Source organism: Bacillus rossius, chromosome 16, assembly GCF_032445375.1.
Source record: "Bacillus rossius redtenbacheri isolate Brsri chromosome 16, Brsri_v3, whole genome shotgun sequence".
Classification (NCBI taxonomy): domain Eukaryota; kingdom Metazoa; phylum Arthropoda; class Insecta; order Phasmatodea; family Bacillidae; genus Bacillus; species Bacillus rossius.
Genome location: NC_086343.1, coordinates 6,390,508 through 6,408,115, shown reverse-complemented (window position 1 = coordinate 6,408,115; position 17,608 = coordinate 6,390,508). Strand labels below are relative to the sequence as shown.

General features: G+C 47.1%; 1 protein-coding gene across 4 annotated transcripts; it reads left to right on the top strand.

Moving 5' to 3' along the window:
* The first annotated feature begins 370 nt into the window (after positions 1–370).
* Positions 371–16,575, top strand: LOC134540474 (beta-hexosaminidase subunit alpha-like). Of its 4 annotated transcripts, none has more exons than XM_063383251.1 (8): positions 371–1,799; positions 2,872–3,073; positions 5,183–5,310; positions 5,933–6,138; positions 8,912–9,027; positions 10,534–10,744; positions 15,231–15,447; positions 15,701–16,575. In XM_063383251.1, the coding sequence occupies exons 1-8, from the start codon at positions 1,617–1,619 to the stop codon at positions 16,055–16,057; spliced, it is 1,620 nt and encodes a 539-aa protein (XP_063239321.1). In that variant the 5' UTR covers positions 371–1,616; the 3' UTR covers positions 16,058–16,575. The 4 variants fall into 4 exon arrangements, with proteins under 4 accessions (XP_063239321.1, XP_063239318.1, XP_063239319.1 ...); XM_063383248.1 differs by having other exon boundaries at positions 10,498–10,744; positions 15,689–16,546; XM_063383249.1 differs by having other exon boundaries at positions 1,579–1,799; positions 10,498–10,744.
* The last annotated feature ends 1,033 nt before the right edge of the window (positions 16,576–17,608 follow it).

Sequence of the window (17,608 nt, the reverse complement as noted above, 5' to 3'; positions counted from 1 at the left end):
TGATCATTCTAAGTGTGTCTACTTTCGTATCACGATATAAATGCATTGCCTTCCAAAGGACTGGACTAATCTATTAAGTACATTTGCAATAATTGTATGATATTAATACCTGCTGGTCGCGATACATTACTTGTAAGCAAACACTTCTTAATAGTTAACACTCCTTTAGTAAGTACTAGTGTAAGAGTGTGTCATATATACTTGCAAATGATGTTGTGTTGGATGGGTGTGTGAGGACATGTGTAGGTGATTAGGTGTGTGTGTGCTATCACTTTTCTCCTCTGACCAGTTTTTTTTTCTTATGATAATTAAACAAAACAACATCTTTAACGACGAGTACTTTGTAGTAAATAGTAATTGTGGTAGTCAGTATGTACGAAGTGATGATTTAAAAAAAAACATAAAATCCTGCGAATGAACTTTTTCTTGCTAAGTGAAAAAAAGTCATTGTTAGAACGAATGTGTATGGAACTGTTGATAAAACGTCACACTTGGACATCTTCATCACCTGCATTGAACGTTAATGAGATTCCAGAATCGAAGAAGAGGGGACGTGACACTGTACTACAGTGAGAAAATGATGGATTTCCTAACATTAAACGAGTAGTACTGTAAAGTGTCGTGGTGCACCGGGAATGCGTCTAACACTACACTGCTGTACAAGATAACTCCTACATGAGTATCTCGAAACACACATAACATTGGACCATGACAACAGAACGTAGCACAGGAAATACTCGATCGTACCTAATAATGTTTTACATCAAAGAAAGAACACTATGAGTAAAAAAATTAATTAATTATTGTTTTAATAGAGGCTTTACAGTACACTCTGGTTCTACTCTGTACACATATGTCAAGTTATGTTCACTTTAAACAAACACGGGAGTTACGACAAAAGTTTATCTTTCACTGGATATCATGGTTCACTTCTCAAAATTCTCATTATTTTGGGGCACAATATTTATAATAGGCACTCGTACCATGCAGAAGGCTGGGCTGTTAACATGCTTGTCGCCGTGCTTGTGAGAAACAAGTGTACAGTCGAAGGCAGTAGTAAATCAGCTAATGCAACCCATGCCTGGAGTTCCTTCTTGGAGGTACCTATCCCTTAAGTTTGGCTGACAGCTATTGCATCGCCCAGCGCTCGAACCCACATAAGCCCCGGCTCCACGTTAACCAGGCACTACACATTTAATGGATCACATGATGCTAAAAACCTGTCATCTGTTTCGGAAACATTTTTAGAGATGCGTGTTTTGCGTCTATATTGTGAAAGAAAAAAGATAATTTTAAATGATAAATCATGACAACAATTGTGCTTCACAAAAACAGTAACATAATCTTTCCTGTATTTTTTTTCGTTGGTGTAGTTACTTATCACAACAAAAAAAGAGCAAATTGAAAGATTTGGGGAAAAAAGGCAATTTTTTAATTTTATTGTTGGTTGAGTTGAAAAGTGCCTCTTTTTGATGGGAGTCCGAAAGATAAAAGCACATCAACGTGACGGAATCTTATCGGTCGTCTATCTCAAGTGATGTTGGGACACAGAGAAGATACGGAGAAGGTGTTGGACTCGTCTGCTGAGGGACAGCGTCCTCAGGAGAGACAGAGAGATGGCGGGCAGAGTGGGAGTGCTGGACCTGGTCTGCCTGGTGCTGGCCGCAGCCACCAGGAGCGCCTGCGACGACTTCGGCCCGCTGGTGACGGCGACCCAAGGGGAGGCGTGGCCCAAACCCCAGCTGCAAGTCGAGCACGAGGGCTTCGTGGGCGTCTTGCCGTCCAAGTTTTCCTTCAACGTAAGTTTAAAGTCAAAACGGGAATTTTTCCCTCGAAAAGAGAATTTTTTATGGTCTAATTGTTTTTTTTATGTAACGTAAGTGAGCACTAAGAAAATATTTTTGAAAATTCACCCTCTAACAGGTTTTAATATGGGACCTTGTTTGTATGGAAGTTCATCATTACTGAACTTAATGATATGGAAATTAGTGTTTAGGCTTTTGTATATAAATAAAAGTCAATTTTATCAGCTTCTTGGTAATTCATCAAAATTGAGGTTCAAATACTTTTGAGAAATATTATACTTTTAATTAGATTTCATAGTTCACTTCTAATTTAAGAAAAGCATGTTTGTCAATGTCCATAAAACAATATCCCAGTTATACATTTTAATAGTATCAACTGTAAGCATTGTAGAGAGTTGGTTCAAGGTCACAATTAAAGAGTTGTAGACATGAGTATGTGCAATAACTGATTTGTTGTTTACTCACTTTCAGCACCACATATGTTGAAAGAATGACTCTTTCCACAATTAGTAGAGGATTAACTTATAATGTTTTTTTTGGCAACAGGATGGAGCCCCTCCCCATTAGAATCTCTTTTGTACGAGAGTTTTTGAACGTCGAAGTCACTGACCGTTGGATTGGTCGTAATGATCGAAACGACATAGCTCTTTTCCCCGGCCTCCACGTTCACTTGGCATAAAGCCATGCGATTTTTTTTGTCCTTTGGGGCTTTATAGAAGATCGTGTCTACGTTCCTTCCCTACCTAACGATTTGCCAGAGTTGAGACACAGAGTTTAAGAGGCTATTGCTTCCATAACTCCGGACGTGTTGACCAAAATGAGGGAAGAATTGAACTTTAGGCTGTATGTGTGCCGTATAACTAAAGGTGCACTTATTGAACATTTTTAAGTAATGCTAGGTTAGTTTACCTTCAATCTGGCTGATGATTTGATGTGAATACTCTAAATTAAACTACTGTAAAATACAATTGAAACTAGGACATTCTCTTATGGACAGCCTGTGTTTTCCATCGCGTGCGATTGGCGACCGTTAAGCCATGGTTCGCTCGCCGTCTCTCATCGGCAGGTGACGAAGAGGACTTGCGGCATCCTGCAAGAGGCCCTGGGGAGATACTCGGAGGAGATGCACAGCCACTGGACCTCGTGCTGCTCGGCTCGGGGAGGAGACGTCTCCCTGGAAGAAGGCCAACTGCTGCTGCTCTCTTCTCTGGAGGTGCAGCTGATGTCTCCCTGCGAGGAGAGACCCTACCTCGGCATGGACGAGCACTGTACGTCCGCCACCCTCGGGTTCCCTCGACCAGCGGCAGGCCATCAGCAGTGGCGTAGCAAGCGGGTGGCAGGGATGGCCCCCGCCAGGGGCGCCGGAGCAGGAGGGGGCGCCAAAGCGACGGTTTCGCGTTACTGAAACCCCCCTCCTCTTCTTTTATCCAAGAGGGGGCGCCATTTTCAATTCTGGCCAGTGGCGCCAGTCACCTTAGCTACGTCACTGGCCATCAGTAGGGGCATGCATTTTTCGCGAAAAGATCCGAACACTTATTAGACTGCAACAAGGTATACCCGCACCTGCGGTTTCTTCCTTGTGATTGGCGGCCGTCTGGCGAGAGAAGTAGTTGCCTTATTTGACCGAGCCACTCAGGACGCGTTTGCTTCCGCACTGGATTATCGTGATTTGTGTTGTTACGAAAAATACGTGCACCTGAAAGGAACTCACCCAATCACGAAAACACAGACGATGCTACGGTGTTTTAACTTTCAGCTAGTCTCGAAATATTTTCGCGAAATCTGCACGCCCCTAGCCATCAGCCATCACTACACGGGCACTGCTTGAGTTTATCCGCTGGTGGTCCGTGCCGTGTTTGAGGGACACCCGAAACACTGGGCCAAGTAGTGGCCGTCTTACACCTTGTGGGGCCCTGGGTCATTGACTTCTGCTGCTGAGGGTCTTAATAGAAGGGCCTGAGTGTATGTATGTAATATCCCCCCCCCAGAGAATAAAATGGTTTAGGGGGTGGAACTCCCCTGGGAAATCGTAAAAAAAAAAACTCCTATAAAACCACGTTTTATCCCAACCCGGAAATTAACTTTCGACGATGATTTTACTTAAGAAACTTTGATAGTCTTTCCTAATATTTTCATTTCTTTCGCTTTATAAATAATATATCTACGCTTCTTACTGACGCACTGTCTGACTGTGACGCTGTTGTGAATTCTCTTTTCATGCGCTCTAGAATGTAACATTTTCATTTAATTTTGCTAACCTGTTCCTCCTTAACGTTGCTGCCGAGTCCATGGCACAAATATAATTTGCACGGGGGGGGGGGGGGGGCATAGCGTCATATGCTGATGAGTCCGATAGTTTCAGCATATTTCAGTGATAAAGTAGCGAGCCGTGGATTAGTTTGCCAGGTTTTGGTGGCGTATATCTGTTTTGTTGGCCTCCGCTTGCAAATGTGAATCTACCAACCACTGTTGTGTCAATTTTCCAGCGCTAATGATGGTAATGAATTGATCGCGAATAGATGTTAAGGTACATTTGAATTGTAGCAAGCTAATGTTGTTGCGAACTCTGTTCAGTTGAGCGCCTTCATACTAATCGCACTGCCAATATGGTTGCCATCCTGGTGTATAGTGAATCTAATCCACAGCAAGAAGATTAATGAATGACCAGAGATAATCAACACACAATGTAGTTTTTCAAGAACTTCTTGATCCCCGCGAATGTTTCCATGCCCTAATTATAATTGATTGCATTGCTTATTGACGTGACAACGTCTAATAAATCGACGAACGCCGCTGCACGCACGAAAACGTGTCCCGTAACGCACATTGTCCCGTTACGCTGTGTCCCGTTACGCTCATTGTACGCTTGCGCCGCATCTATCTCTCTTCCACTCGATTGGAACAACCATCGATTTTACTTTTTAGAGGCACATTAAACTTGAAACACTCCCATTCGTTTCCTACTTTTCCTATCATCGTCCTATCCTTATAAGAATAACACAGATTGGAAGAAGTTAAATAGCAAACATGTATAAAAGTTATAGTTAAAATAATCTCTTAGTTAAAGTAATAAACATATTTGAATTAACGAGGGCAAATAAAAGTAAATTTATCGATTAAATTGTAGATTTCATTTCACTCCTTCGTCGTATCCACACAAAATAGTGATAATTCAATAAATATGATTCAATTTTATTCATAAAAGTATGCAATCATTTCATAAATGTTTTGTTATGACGTTGTCACGTTAAACTGTCGTCCGTAAACCGACTTTACAGACAACCAATTTTTTTTTTCTCTTGGAAGAGGAAGGATGGATGGGGTATCAAGGGAAGAGAACGTATTCCCACGCCACTCTGTGCTCACGATTGCTTTAGACGAGCTGAGAATAAACAGCCCGGGCTCGGAGAAAGCGGCTCTTCTGACCAGTCAGTCCATCTGGGGCATCCTGAGGGGGCTGGAGACGTTCTCTCAGCTTCTCCACGCGGACAGAAACCTGAACCTCGTGAGTACCTGGATTCACCACAGCTCACGAGCTACGATTTGAATTCAGCAAAATGAATCTCACAGGAAGTTGTTACAGGTTGTCGCAATCTTGAATCCTCTTTTCGTAAGCTAGAGTGCACTTGTCTCGCTCGCCCTATTGATTCACTGCTCATTAGCTAGAGTGCACTGGTTCCAATCACCTGTAAACTCTAACACACCGAATGTACTGTCGGCAATCGTGGCCGCCATCTTCAAAAACTTTGAAATTCACCAAAAATATTTCTAAAAATTATTAAATTTTTTACGTGTTTAAATCTGTGCATGATTTAAAATTTTTGAATTTTTCAATAATGTACTATCTTGTTTGATTCAGCAGTCAAGTAGTGGAGGGTCACAAATGGCCCGCGACCAAGGTTTGGATACCATTTACTAGTGCCTTTATTTATATACGTACACACACATACATACATACATACATACACACATACTAGCGACCCACCCCGTATTCGCACCGGATGCGGTCTATCAATGTGGCGTCATTCAGATTTAATAAGCGTCAAGGAACGATGGCGGATATCGCATCAAAAATCCACTGGAAGAAGCGAGCGCGAACATAAACAGCCAGTGTTTCTCGTTCACAGCTGAGGGCGAACAGCACCGCAATAATGGACTTCCCCCGGTTCACCCACCGTGGACTGCTGCTGGACACCTCCCGACACTTCCTGCCCACGGCCACCATCAGGACAGTGCTGGACGGCATGGAGATGAACAAGATGAATGTCTTCCACTGGCACATCGTCGACAGCCAGAGCTTCCCCTACCAGAGCGAGGCGTTCCCTAATCTCAGGTGAGTTCCTACGTCTGCTCTATTCAGGAACAACACACACACCCACCAAAAATAAATTTGGTTGTCTGTAAAGTCGGTTTACGGACGATAGTTTAACGCGACAACGTCATAACAAAAAAAAATTGATGAAACGATTGCATACTTTTATGAATAAAATTGGATCATTTTTAATTTTAATAATAAAAGAATGAATACTTGAAATTATACCAGTAATCAGATTTTTTAAAATGCAAGAATAATTAACCTTTATTGCCGAAATTTTTGTTGTAATAAGCAATGAAAACCACATTAACTTTTCGCTTCACTTTACAAACAGTCGAAGAAACAGTTCACGTGTAGATGACTTGAAAATAATTTTAATAACTGGCGTTTAGCTATAAAGTTTAAATATAATTATGAACAAGTTTTCATATAAATAACCTGTTATGAAATATCTATCATAAATTATATGAAGCACCATAATTTTTTAGTCAATTGTACTTAACATAACCTTTTATTACTGCACTCGAGCGTAACGGGACACAGAGTAACTGAACAATATGCGTAACGGGACACTTTTTCGTGCGTGCAGCCGGCGTTCATCGATTTATTAGACGTTGTCACGTCAAAAAAGCCGTACTTTAGAAAAGATTCCGCCGGAAACATTTTTGCCCCAAGAAACAGTTTGCAATATTACACGAAGGATAATTCAACTTTGTACGGCATACGTTTTTCGATATAACACTGAGAATTTATTATGAAAATTGGTGCATAGTTTAAAATTTTAATTGATGTTTCGTTCAAGCATAATGTTTATTTTTAAAACATTAGAAAATATAATCAATGTTCAATAAATGGGTTTTATTATTTTTTATTATGCTTATTAATGTGTGCAGTTAAGCTATTCAGGTAACGCTTTACAGATAACTTTAACTAATGTAGGTACTGGGACAACAAAAAGCGTAAATTTCCGGGTAAGAATCCAAACCCAGTACAACTCAGTACACTATTTTGTAGTGATACGGTAGTTTTTACGAAAATGTACAAAATTACAAATATCTGTAATTTTACATGAATACTTCTGTTCAATTTGAATTTTTAAAAAAGGGTAAAGTGTACACTTTAATCTAAGAGATGCTCTTGCAAAGTCACCACAATAGCTCTTTTGTTGTTGTCCGTTCGCAAATTTCTTAACAGGATACCTTCCAAAACCTTATTGGTGAGCTGTAAAGTGTCACACTTGCGTAACTTTTTGCCGCTACCTCACTTGGCAACATCGCACACAACGCTCATGTGGACCCGTCATCATGTCCGTCTAGTCTCTAGTGGACTAGAGTGGGGCGAGCGAAGCACAGTTATCCGTGTCTTAGGTTCAGTGGCTTAGTTCACACACACACACACACACACACCTATATATATACACACACATATATATATATATAAAACTAGAGACCGGAAAAATTCGCGGATTCCTTTCGAGACAGGCTGGAATCCAAACTCGTTTAGCTTAATGCTGCGTCATTGATTGGACCGTAATTTACCTGAAGGACTCTGATCCAATGGCAAGCACTCAACAAAAGAAGTATCGAATCATAAGAATCGCAGTAAACAGGTGTCCCGAGTCGGTAGCCAATGACCATGTGATAGTTGCCCGAGTACATAGAGAATCATGGAGTCTATCCTAGTGGTCATTGAAACCGCGAATTTTTCCAGTCCTTATATATAACATACATATACGTATGCAGTACTTAAATACATTATATATACACAATATATAAACTATCAACAACAACAAAAGTTTTGCAATAGAATTACACAACCTTGCCCAAAAAAAATTGATCTTTTATTCTTTTAAGAACATTGTAAATTATATTAAAATAAAAAACTGTAATAAAAATGATGTAATATGACTTTATCGAAATAAGAATTCATGCGAATCATCATGGTTGTATAGAATATTGCGCATAATTGTTGTGTTGCTATTAATTGCTTTATAGTGTCACAAAATAAGTGTTATTTGTAATTGAATCACAAAAGATAATTGCAATTTGTTTAAATATTTTTATATGTATCAATATGTATCTTATTTATTGTTTTTATTTATTGCTTTTATATATTATGTGTATGTAACATTGACACGTATCATACTCTGAAATGGGGTCCAGCGATATGAAATAAATAAATAAATACAATAAAAAAACCGTATGAATTAAATTCATACACACAATATGTATGTAACATCTACATAAATATTCAAAACATATACATTCATTATATATAATATATAGACAATAAATGTATAAACATACAAGATATGTAAAAACATATATATCCTATTTTATATATACATATATACATTAACACAATATATGCATGCAATACGTACATATATGCTATATACGATACATATAGTTAACCACATGCATATAAATAGAGACCGGAAAAATTCGTGATTTCAAATCCCCAATGGATAGACTCCATGATCCTCCATGCACTCGTGCAAATTACAACTGCTGATTGGTTACCTACTCGTAACACCTGTTGACTGGAATGATCGTGATTCGCTAATTCTTCTGTTAAAGATTTTTCATTGGCCCAGAGTCCTTCAGATAAACTGTGGCCCAATCACTGAAGCAAAAATAATGTCAAAAGTATTTGGACTCTATCCTATCGCGAAATGATACCGCGAATTTCACAGGTCTCTACATATAAATACTAGTGTATGCAGTGCATGAGTGTTATGAACTGAGCGCGCACCGCACCAAGGAAGTCCGACTGCTGTTTCTATCTCCAGCAAGAAAGGCGCCTACAACTCGGCTAAGCTCGTATACTCGCAGCAGGACGTGAGGAACATCACGGAGTACGCTCGTCTCCGAGGTATCAGGGTCGTCCCGGAGTTCGATACTCCAGGTACTTATCCCGCTGTCCCCGGTACTGCGTGGGGTGCTGTCATAACTTAGAAAAACACAACTTAGAAACACATAACTTAGAATTTTCTAATTTATGACAGTTCCAAGTTATGACTTTCTACGTTATGACTTTCTAAGTTGTTTGATTCTGTGTTGTGTGTTTCTAAGTCGTGTGTTTCTAAGTTATGATCTTTCTAAGTTGCGTGTTTCTAAGTTATGATCTTTCTAAGTCGTTTGTTTCTAAGTTATGATATTTCTAAGTTGTGTGTTTTTAGTTACGTGGATTTTTCCAAGTTTTCTAAGTTATGACAGTACTAAGTTGTGACTTTCTAAGTTATGTGGTGTTCACGTACTGCGTTACCCCCGGTAAGGTTGTTGCTTCTTTGCTTTTTATCGAACCTAGTCGGTTTGGCCGGCTAGTTTGTAGGCGCTGCACCATCGATAGTTTAAAAACGTTACTTCTTAAATAATTCTTATTCCACTTATTCTCACCATTTGAACCTAACAAGTTTATTTAATAATTTAATAAAACATTATATTTTTGTTACTTACACAATAATTTCGTATTATTGATGTATTATTTAATTTATTGTATTTTATCAAAACTTAAAAAAAAAAAACAATTTATATAATTATTTTAACATACAGTTATTTACTGTACCATTCTTTTAATTTAAACTAACGTGTTTACTCTTTTGAAGTATTATTATGTAAGCATTAAATTTTATTTTATTTACTATTGATAATTTTCATTTGTATTATTTAATATTTTTATATTTGTATATTACTTCTGGATTTTTTTCTTGTGTTTAGGAGTTTACTTAATTTATTCTTATAAATATGTTTTTTATTTTCCATTTATATTTAAATTATTTTCAAACGTGCTATTTGTTTGTTAATCCTCGTTATTTTTATGTATTTAAGTAGTTTTTTTATTGTAATGTAGTTTATTGAAGTGTAGGTACATCTTAGCTCTCGGTATACGGAATTTGGTAGGAGTCATTTCGTGAATGAAACGGAAGTCGTAATGAACGGAAAAGTGTAACAACTACGTTGCTAGCATCTGTGGTGGATGGCGCGAACCAAAATTCACAAACTCAAAGGTCAAATTTATAGCACTAACGGTTTAATAAATTTTTAACAATATTGGTAGTTTAGTTTTTTTTTCAAGTCTATTTTTTTTTTTTGCTTTTATCGGAGCATTTTCATTACATAGTTTAAAATTTCTGTCTGCAAGCGGAATGTTACGACAGTCGACGTGGCTACTCCGGCAGAGAATTCTAGCGGCGGGTAAGGAAACTACGTGCGATTCGCGTCGAGTAAAGTAGTTGTATATTTGCGTGTGTTTCTCAGGTTCGAAATTATTTGAAATAACTGTGGGTTAAGTTCCGTGTTGTATGAGTGTGTTTGCAACATGAGCCCAGTTGAGGTCGGTTCGTCTTGCATGAGTGTGTCTGCGACTTGAGGCCAGTGGAGGGAGGGTGTACGACGAGCACCGGGGGGGCAGGCCACGCCTCCTCGTGGGGCCGCGGGCAGCCCGGCCTGCTGACGCCCTGCCACCTGGGGGCCGGCGACCTGCCCGACGGCACGTACGGCCCCGTCAACCCGGTCCTGGAGTCCACCTACTCCTTCATGGCGGCGCTGCTGCGCGAGGCGGCGGGCGTGTTCGGCGACCGCTTCCTGCACCTCGGCGGCGACGAGGTCACCTTCGAGTGCTGGTTCGTCTCGGCGCTCCACCCTACCCATCCCACCCTCCACCCGTCTCTGCGCTCTGCCCTACCCATTCCACCACCCGTCTCTGCGCTCTGCCATACCCATCCCACCCTCCACCCGTCTCTGCACTCCGCCCTACCCATCCCACCACCCACCCGTCTCTGCGCTCTGCCCTACCCATCCCACCACCCGTCTCTGCACTCCACCCTACCCATCCCACCCTCCACCCGTCTCTGCGCTCCGCCCTACCCATCCCACCCTCCACCCGTCTCTGCGCTCTGCCCTACCCATCCCACCACCCGTCTCTGCGCTCCACCCTACCCATCCCACCCTCCACCCGTCTCTGCGCTCCGCCCTACCCATCCCACCCTCCACCCGTCTCTGCGCTCTGCCCTACCCATCCCACCCTCCACCCGTCTCTGCACTCCGCCCTATCCATCCCCCCCACCCGACTCTGCGCTCTGTCCTACCCATCCTCCCACCCACCCGTCTCTGCACTCCGCCCTACCCATCCCACCCTCCACCCGTCTCTGCGCTCCGCCCTATCCATCCCCCCCACCCGACTCTGCACTCTGTCCTACCCATCCTCCCACCCACCCGTCTCTGCACTCCGCCCTACCCATCCCACCCTCCACCCGTCTCTGCGCTCTGTCCTACCCATCCCACCCTCCACCCGTCTCTGCGCTCTGCCCTACCCATCCCACCCTCCACCCGTCTCTGCGCTCTGCCCTACCCATCCCACCACCCGTCTCTGCGCTCTGCCCTACCCATCCCTCCACCCGTCTCTGCGCTCTGCCCTACCCATCCCACCACCCGTCTCTGCGCTCTGTCCTACCCATCCCACCCTCCACCCGTCTCTGCGCTCTGCCCTACCCATCCCACCCTCCACCCGTCTCTGCACTCCGCCCTATCCATCCCCCCCACCCGACTCTGCGCTCTGTCCTACCCATCCTCCCACCCACCCGTCTCTGCACTCCGCCCTACCCATCCCACCCTCCACCCGTCTCTGCGCTCCGCCCTATCCATCCCCCCCACCCGACTCTGCGCTCTGTCCTACCCATCCTCCCACCCACCCGTCTCTGCACTCCGCCCTACCCATCCCACCCTCCACCCGTCTCTGCGCTCTGTCCTACCCATCCCACCCTCCACCCGTCTCTGCGCTCTGCCCTACCCATCCCACCCTCCACCCGTCTCTGCGCTCTGCCCTACCCATCCCACCACCCGTCTCTGCGCTCTGCCCTACCCATCCCACCACCCGTCTCTGCGCTCTGCCCTACCCATCCCACCACCCGTCTCTGCGCTCCGCCCTACCCATCCCACCCTCCACCCGTCTCTGCGCTCTGCCCTACCCATCCCACCACCCGTCTCTGCGCTCTGCCCTACCCATCCCACCACCCGTCTCTGCGCTCTGCCCTACCCATCCCACCACCCGTCTCTGCGCTCTGCCCTACCCATCCCACCCTCCACCCGTCTCTGCGCTCTGCCCTACCCATCCCACCACCCGTCTCTGCGCTCTGCCCTACCCATCCCTCCACCCGTCTCTGCGCTCTGCCCTACCCATCCCACCACCCGTCTCTGCGCTCTGTCCTACCCATCCCACCCTCCACCCGTCTCTGCGCTCTGCCCTACCCATCCCACCCTCCACCCGTCTCTGCGCTCTGCCCTACCCATCCCACCACCCGTCTCTGCGCTCTGCCCTACCCATCCCACCACCCGTCTCTGCGCTCTGCCCTACCCATCCCACCACCCGTCTCTGCGCTCCGCCCTACCCATCCCACCCTCCACCCGTCTCTGCGCTCTGCCCTACCCATCCCTCCACCCGTCTCTGCGCTCTGCCCTACCCATCCCACCCTCCACCCGTCTCTGCGCTCTGCCCTACCCATCCCACCACCCGTCTCTGCGCTCTGCCCTACCCATCCCACCACCCGTCTCTGCGCTCTGCCCTACCCATCCCACCACCCGTCTCTGCGCTCTGCCCTACCCATCCCACCCTCCACCCGTCTCTGCGCTCTGCCCTACCCATCCCACCACCCGTCTCTGCGCTCTGCCCTACCCATCCCTCCACCCGTCTCTGTGCTCTGCCCTACCCATCCCACCACCCGTCTCTGCGCTCTGTCCTACCCATCCCACCCTCCACCCGTCTCTGCGCTCTGCCCTACCCATCCCACCCTCCACCCGTCTCTGCGCTCTGCCCTACCCATCCCACCACCCGTCTCTGCGCTCTGCCCTACCCATCCCACCACCCGTCTCTGCGCTCTGCCCTACCCATCCCACCATCCGTCTCTGCGCTCCGCCCTACCCATCCCACCCTCCACCCGTCTCTGCGCTCTGCCCTACCCATCCCACCACCCGTCTCTGCGCTCTGCCCTACCCATCCCACCACCCGTCTCTGCGCTCTGCCCTACCCATCCCACCACCCGTCTCTGCGCTCTGCCCTACCCATTCCACCACCCGTCTCTGCGCTCTGCCCTACCCATCCCACCACCCGTCTCTGCGCTCCGCCCTACCCATCCCACCCTCCACCCGTCTCTGCGCTCTGCCCTACCCATCCCACCACCCGTCTCTGCGCTCTGCCCTACCCATCCCACCACCCGTCTCTGCGCTCTGCCCTACCCATCCCACCCTCCACCCGTCTCTGCGCTCCGCCCTATCCATCCCCCCCACCCGACTCTGCGCTCTGTCCTACCCATCCTCCCACCCACCCGTCTCTGCACTCCGCCCTACCCATCCCACCCTCCACCCGTCTGTGCGCTCTGTCCTACCCATCCCACCACCCGTCTCTGCGCTCTGCCCTACCCATCCCACCCTCCACCCGTCTCTGCGCTCTGCCCTACCCATCCCACCCTCCACCCGTCTCTGCGCTCTGCCCTACCCATTCCACCACCCGTCTCTGCGCTCCGCCCTACCCATCCCACCACCCGTCTCTGCGCTCCGCCCTACCCATCCCACCCTCCACCCGTCTCTGCACTCCGCCCTATCCATTCCACCACCCGTCTCTGCGCTCTGCCCTACCCATCCCACCCTCCACCCGTCTCTGCGCTCTGCCCTACCCATTCCACCACCCGTCTCTGCGCTCCGCCCTACCCATCCCACCACCCGTCTCTGCGCTCCGCCCTACCCATCCCACCCTCCACCCGTCTCTGCACTCCGCCCTATCCATCCCCCCCACCCGACTCTGCGCTCTGCCCTACCCATTCCACCACCCGTCTCTGCGCTCTGCCCTACCCATCCCACCCTCCACCCGTCTCTGCGCTCTGCCCTACCCATCCCACCACCCGTCTCTGCGCTCTGCCCTACCCATCCCACCACCCGTCTCTGCGCTCCGCCCTACCCATCCCACCCTCCACCCGTCTCTGCGCTCTGTCCTACCCATCCTCCCACCCACCCGTCTCTGCACTCCGCCCTACCCATCCCACCCTCCACCCATCTCTGCGCTCCGCCCTACCCATCCCACCCTCCACCCGTCTCTGCGCTCCGCCCTACCCATCCCACCCTCCACCCGTCTCTGCGCTCCGCCCTACCCATCCCACCCTCCACCCGTCTCTGCGCTCCGCCCTACCCATCCCACCCTCCACCCGTCTCTGCGCTCCGCCCTACCCATCACCCCCACCCGTCTCTGCGCTCTGTCCTACCCATCCTCCCACCCACCCGTCTCTGCACTCCGCCCTACCCATCCCACCCTCCACCCATCTCTGCGCTCCGCCCTACCCATCCCACCCTCCACCCGTCTCTGCACTCCGCCCTACCCATCCCATTCTCCACCCGTCTCTGCGCTCCGCCCTACCCATCCCACCCTCCACCCGTCTCTGCGCTCTGCCCTACCCATCCCACCCTCCACCCGTCTCTGCGCTCCGCCCTACCCATCCCACCCTCCACCCGTCTCTGCGCTCTGTCCTACCCATCCCTCCACCCGTCTCTGCGCTCTGCCCTACCCATCCCACCACCCGTCTCTGCACTCCGCCCTATCCATCCCCCCCACCCGACTCTGCGCTCTGTCCTACCCATCCCACCACCCACCCGTCTCTGCACTCCGCCCTACCCATCTCCCCACCCGTCTCTGCGCTCCGCCCTACCCATCCCACCCTCCACCCGTCTCTGCGCTCTGCCCTACCCATCCCACCCTCCACCCGTCTCTGCACTCCGCCCTACCCATCCCACCCTCCACCCGTCTCTGCGCTCCGCCCTACCCATCCCACCCTCCACCCGTCTCTGCACTCCGCCCTACCCATCCTCCCACCCACCCGTCTCTGCGCTCTGCCCTACCCATCCACCCCCACCCGTCTCTGCGGCTATGCAGAGAAAAAAAAGCTTTTTTCTTAAGTTGTGTTTTTTGTCTTTTGGTTTTTTTGTATTTTTCTTCTACAGACATACGTGTGCTTAGCAATGGCGTATGTCCAAAAGCTTACATAAAGTCATGCACTCCCATTGCACAAATCTTTCAAAGATAATACTAACGGCTCGTGTTTTACCATCGTGCTCCGCGTGCTGCAGGGAAAGCAACCCGGACGTGACGGACTTCATGAGCGAGCACGGCATAGGCAACTCCACGCAGCTGGAGCAGTACTACATGAGCAGGCTGCTCAACATCACGAGCGGCCTGAACGTCAGCGCCGTGGTGTGGCAGGACGTGTTCGACAACGGCGTGAGCCTGCCGCGGGACACCATCGTTCACGTGTGGAATGGCATCCCGTACGAGGAACTGGCCCAGGTGGGCAGAGCGCATGGAACATGCATGCAACTTGAGCGTCGTGAACGTCAACTAAAAAATTGGGGTTGTCTGTAAAGTCGGTTTACGGACGATAATTTTACGTGATAACGTCATACGAAAAAAAATTGATGAAAATTTTGCATACTTTTTTTTTAATTATCACATATTATTTACAGTTTTTTTTGCAAAATTTTATTTAAATAATTTGTTTAAGTATAATCACGAATAATTAGTTAAAAAGCCCGCCTTACAGGTGACGGCGGCGGGGCACCAGGCCCTCCTCTCCTCCTGCTGGTACCTGGACAGCCTGGAGCCCGGCGGCAGCTGGAGTCAGTTCTACGACTGCGAGCCGACAGACTTCTCCGGCACGGAGGACCAGAAGGCGCTGGTGATGGGCGGCGAGGCGTGCATGTGGGGCGAGATGGTGGACGAGAGCAACGTGGTGTCCCGCGTGTGGCCCTACAGCTCGCTCGCCGCAGAGAAGCTGTGGTCCAGCGCTGACGCCGACACGGAGGACGGAGCGGCCCGTCGTCTGGAGGAGCACTACTGCCGCATGAAGAGGAGAGGCGTGGGCGCGCAGCCTCCCAACGGACCTGGTTACTGCCTCTAGTCCTCCTGGACTGCCAGACGCGAGGCTTTTGCTGCTTCCAACCCCTCGCGGTAGATCATTCCATTTTCATGACGTCATTTCTCTTATAGGCCTATACATAGGGACCTGAAAAATTCGCGGTTTCGATGACCTCCAGGACAGTCTACGCAATCATCTGTTCACTCGGGCAAATAATGGCCAGTTCGTTTGGCTGCTGACTTGTGAGTCGTCTCAACTGGTTTGCCCGAGATTCGTCACTTCTTTGGTTGAGGAGTTTCTCATTGGCCCAGAGTCGCCCAGACGAACAGTGAACCAATAGCGAGAGCAGCTTAAAGGTATATACGTGTATGAATTTCAGACTATCGCGAAATGAATCTGCGAATAATTTTTCCGGTCTCTATGTATACACTTTACAAATGTGAGCGTGGAGTCCACTTGCGACAGAAGTGAAACTTCATGCCTTGCTTATTATAGTATTATGTAAAAATTATAAAAATTATTTTTGGCTGAAGTCGCAAATAAAAAAATATATATGCAAGTATGCGAGCACTTAAATATGCTATTGCGTAAGTATGCAAGTGAAAAAAGTGTGTAAGTATGCAAGTATGCGAGTGTGCAAGTATGCAAGAATGCTACGTCATTTCTACCTCTCACATGCCTTCTCCTCCTCTACCGGTTCCCCCACCACGTACCTAAATATTTTTGTCGTGCGATCGGAATTTTCGTAACGCTCGAAAATTGTAGTCCCCTCGGCAAAGAAATATGTGTAATATCACACCAAATCGCCGCCTGAGTGGCGATCTGTGTGGTGTTCTATGTCCACTTTTTAGGTTTTTTTATGCTATGGACACGAAATTAATATTAGTATTCATTTGTACTATATCCACACACGTCTACGCACATAAAACCGTTTGTTCTTAATTTAAGACCAATATTATTTTGTTCTATGTTATGATATCCATAGTTATTTGAACTTTCAAATGCTCATATCTAATTTCCGACTTCAATGGACATAGAACACTCCAATTCTCAGGCGATGAAATGTAGGCTATGCGGCAGCAGTCTCCACCGATGTTAGTGTACTTTTACACCCACATGTGTTAGTGTATTTTTACTCTAGTGTTCATTTAAAAATACTATCTGAAGTGCCGAAGTACAATTGCTATGGTTCGGCCAACATGTCATAGTTATTGGTGTATGTTTACTCTGTGATACATAAATTTACATATACCACACATTTCAGGTAATTTTACTGCATCGTTGAGTGATTTTACAATGACAGTGAACATACTATTTTTGCGCTTCTTCGACAATTATTTTATCTTTTGTAGCTCAGAGCTGATAATGAACAATGTGAACTTCAGATAGATTTTTCATTTTATCACTCTAACTGTCCAAGTAAACACTCTTCTATCTGGGTGATCTAGCGGAGTACCGAATCCATGACTATAAATGTTAGTCTAGCGTTTAAACCTTTGGACTAACAAATTTCTAATTAATGGGAATACCACTTTCGTAACCTAATATAAATTTTAAACGGGGCTTTGTCAGTATAAATTACTAATTACATTG

What these genes read in the sequence shown, in the direction of transcription:
- LOC134540474 (XM_063383248.1), top strand. Translation starts at nt 1,617, where the DNA reads ATGGCGGGCAGAGTGGGAGTGCTGGACCTGGTCTGCCTGGTGCTGGCC. An exon ending in CCCGGAGTTCGATACTCCAG is followed by an intron (nt 9,028 to 10,497) that starts GTACTTATCCCG and finishes ACTTGAGGCCAG; the next exon opens with TGGAGGGAGGGTGTACGACG. An exon ending in CGTACGAGGAACTGGCCCAG is followed by an intron (nt 15,448 to 15,688) that starts GTGGGCAGAGCG and finishes TTAGTTAAAAAG; the next exon opens with CCCGCCTTACAGGTGACGGC.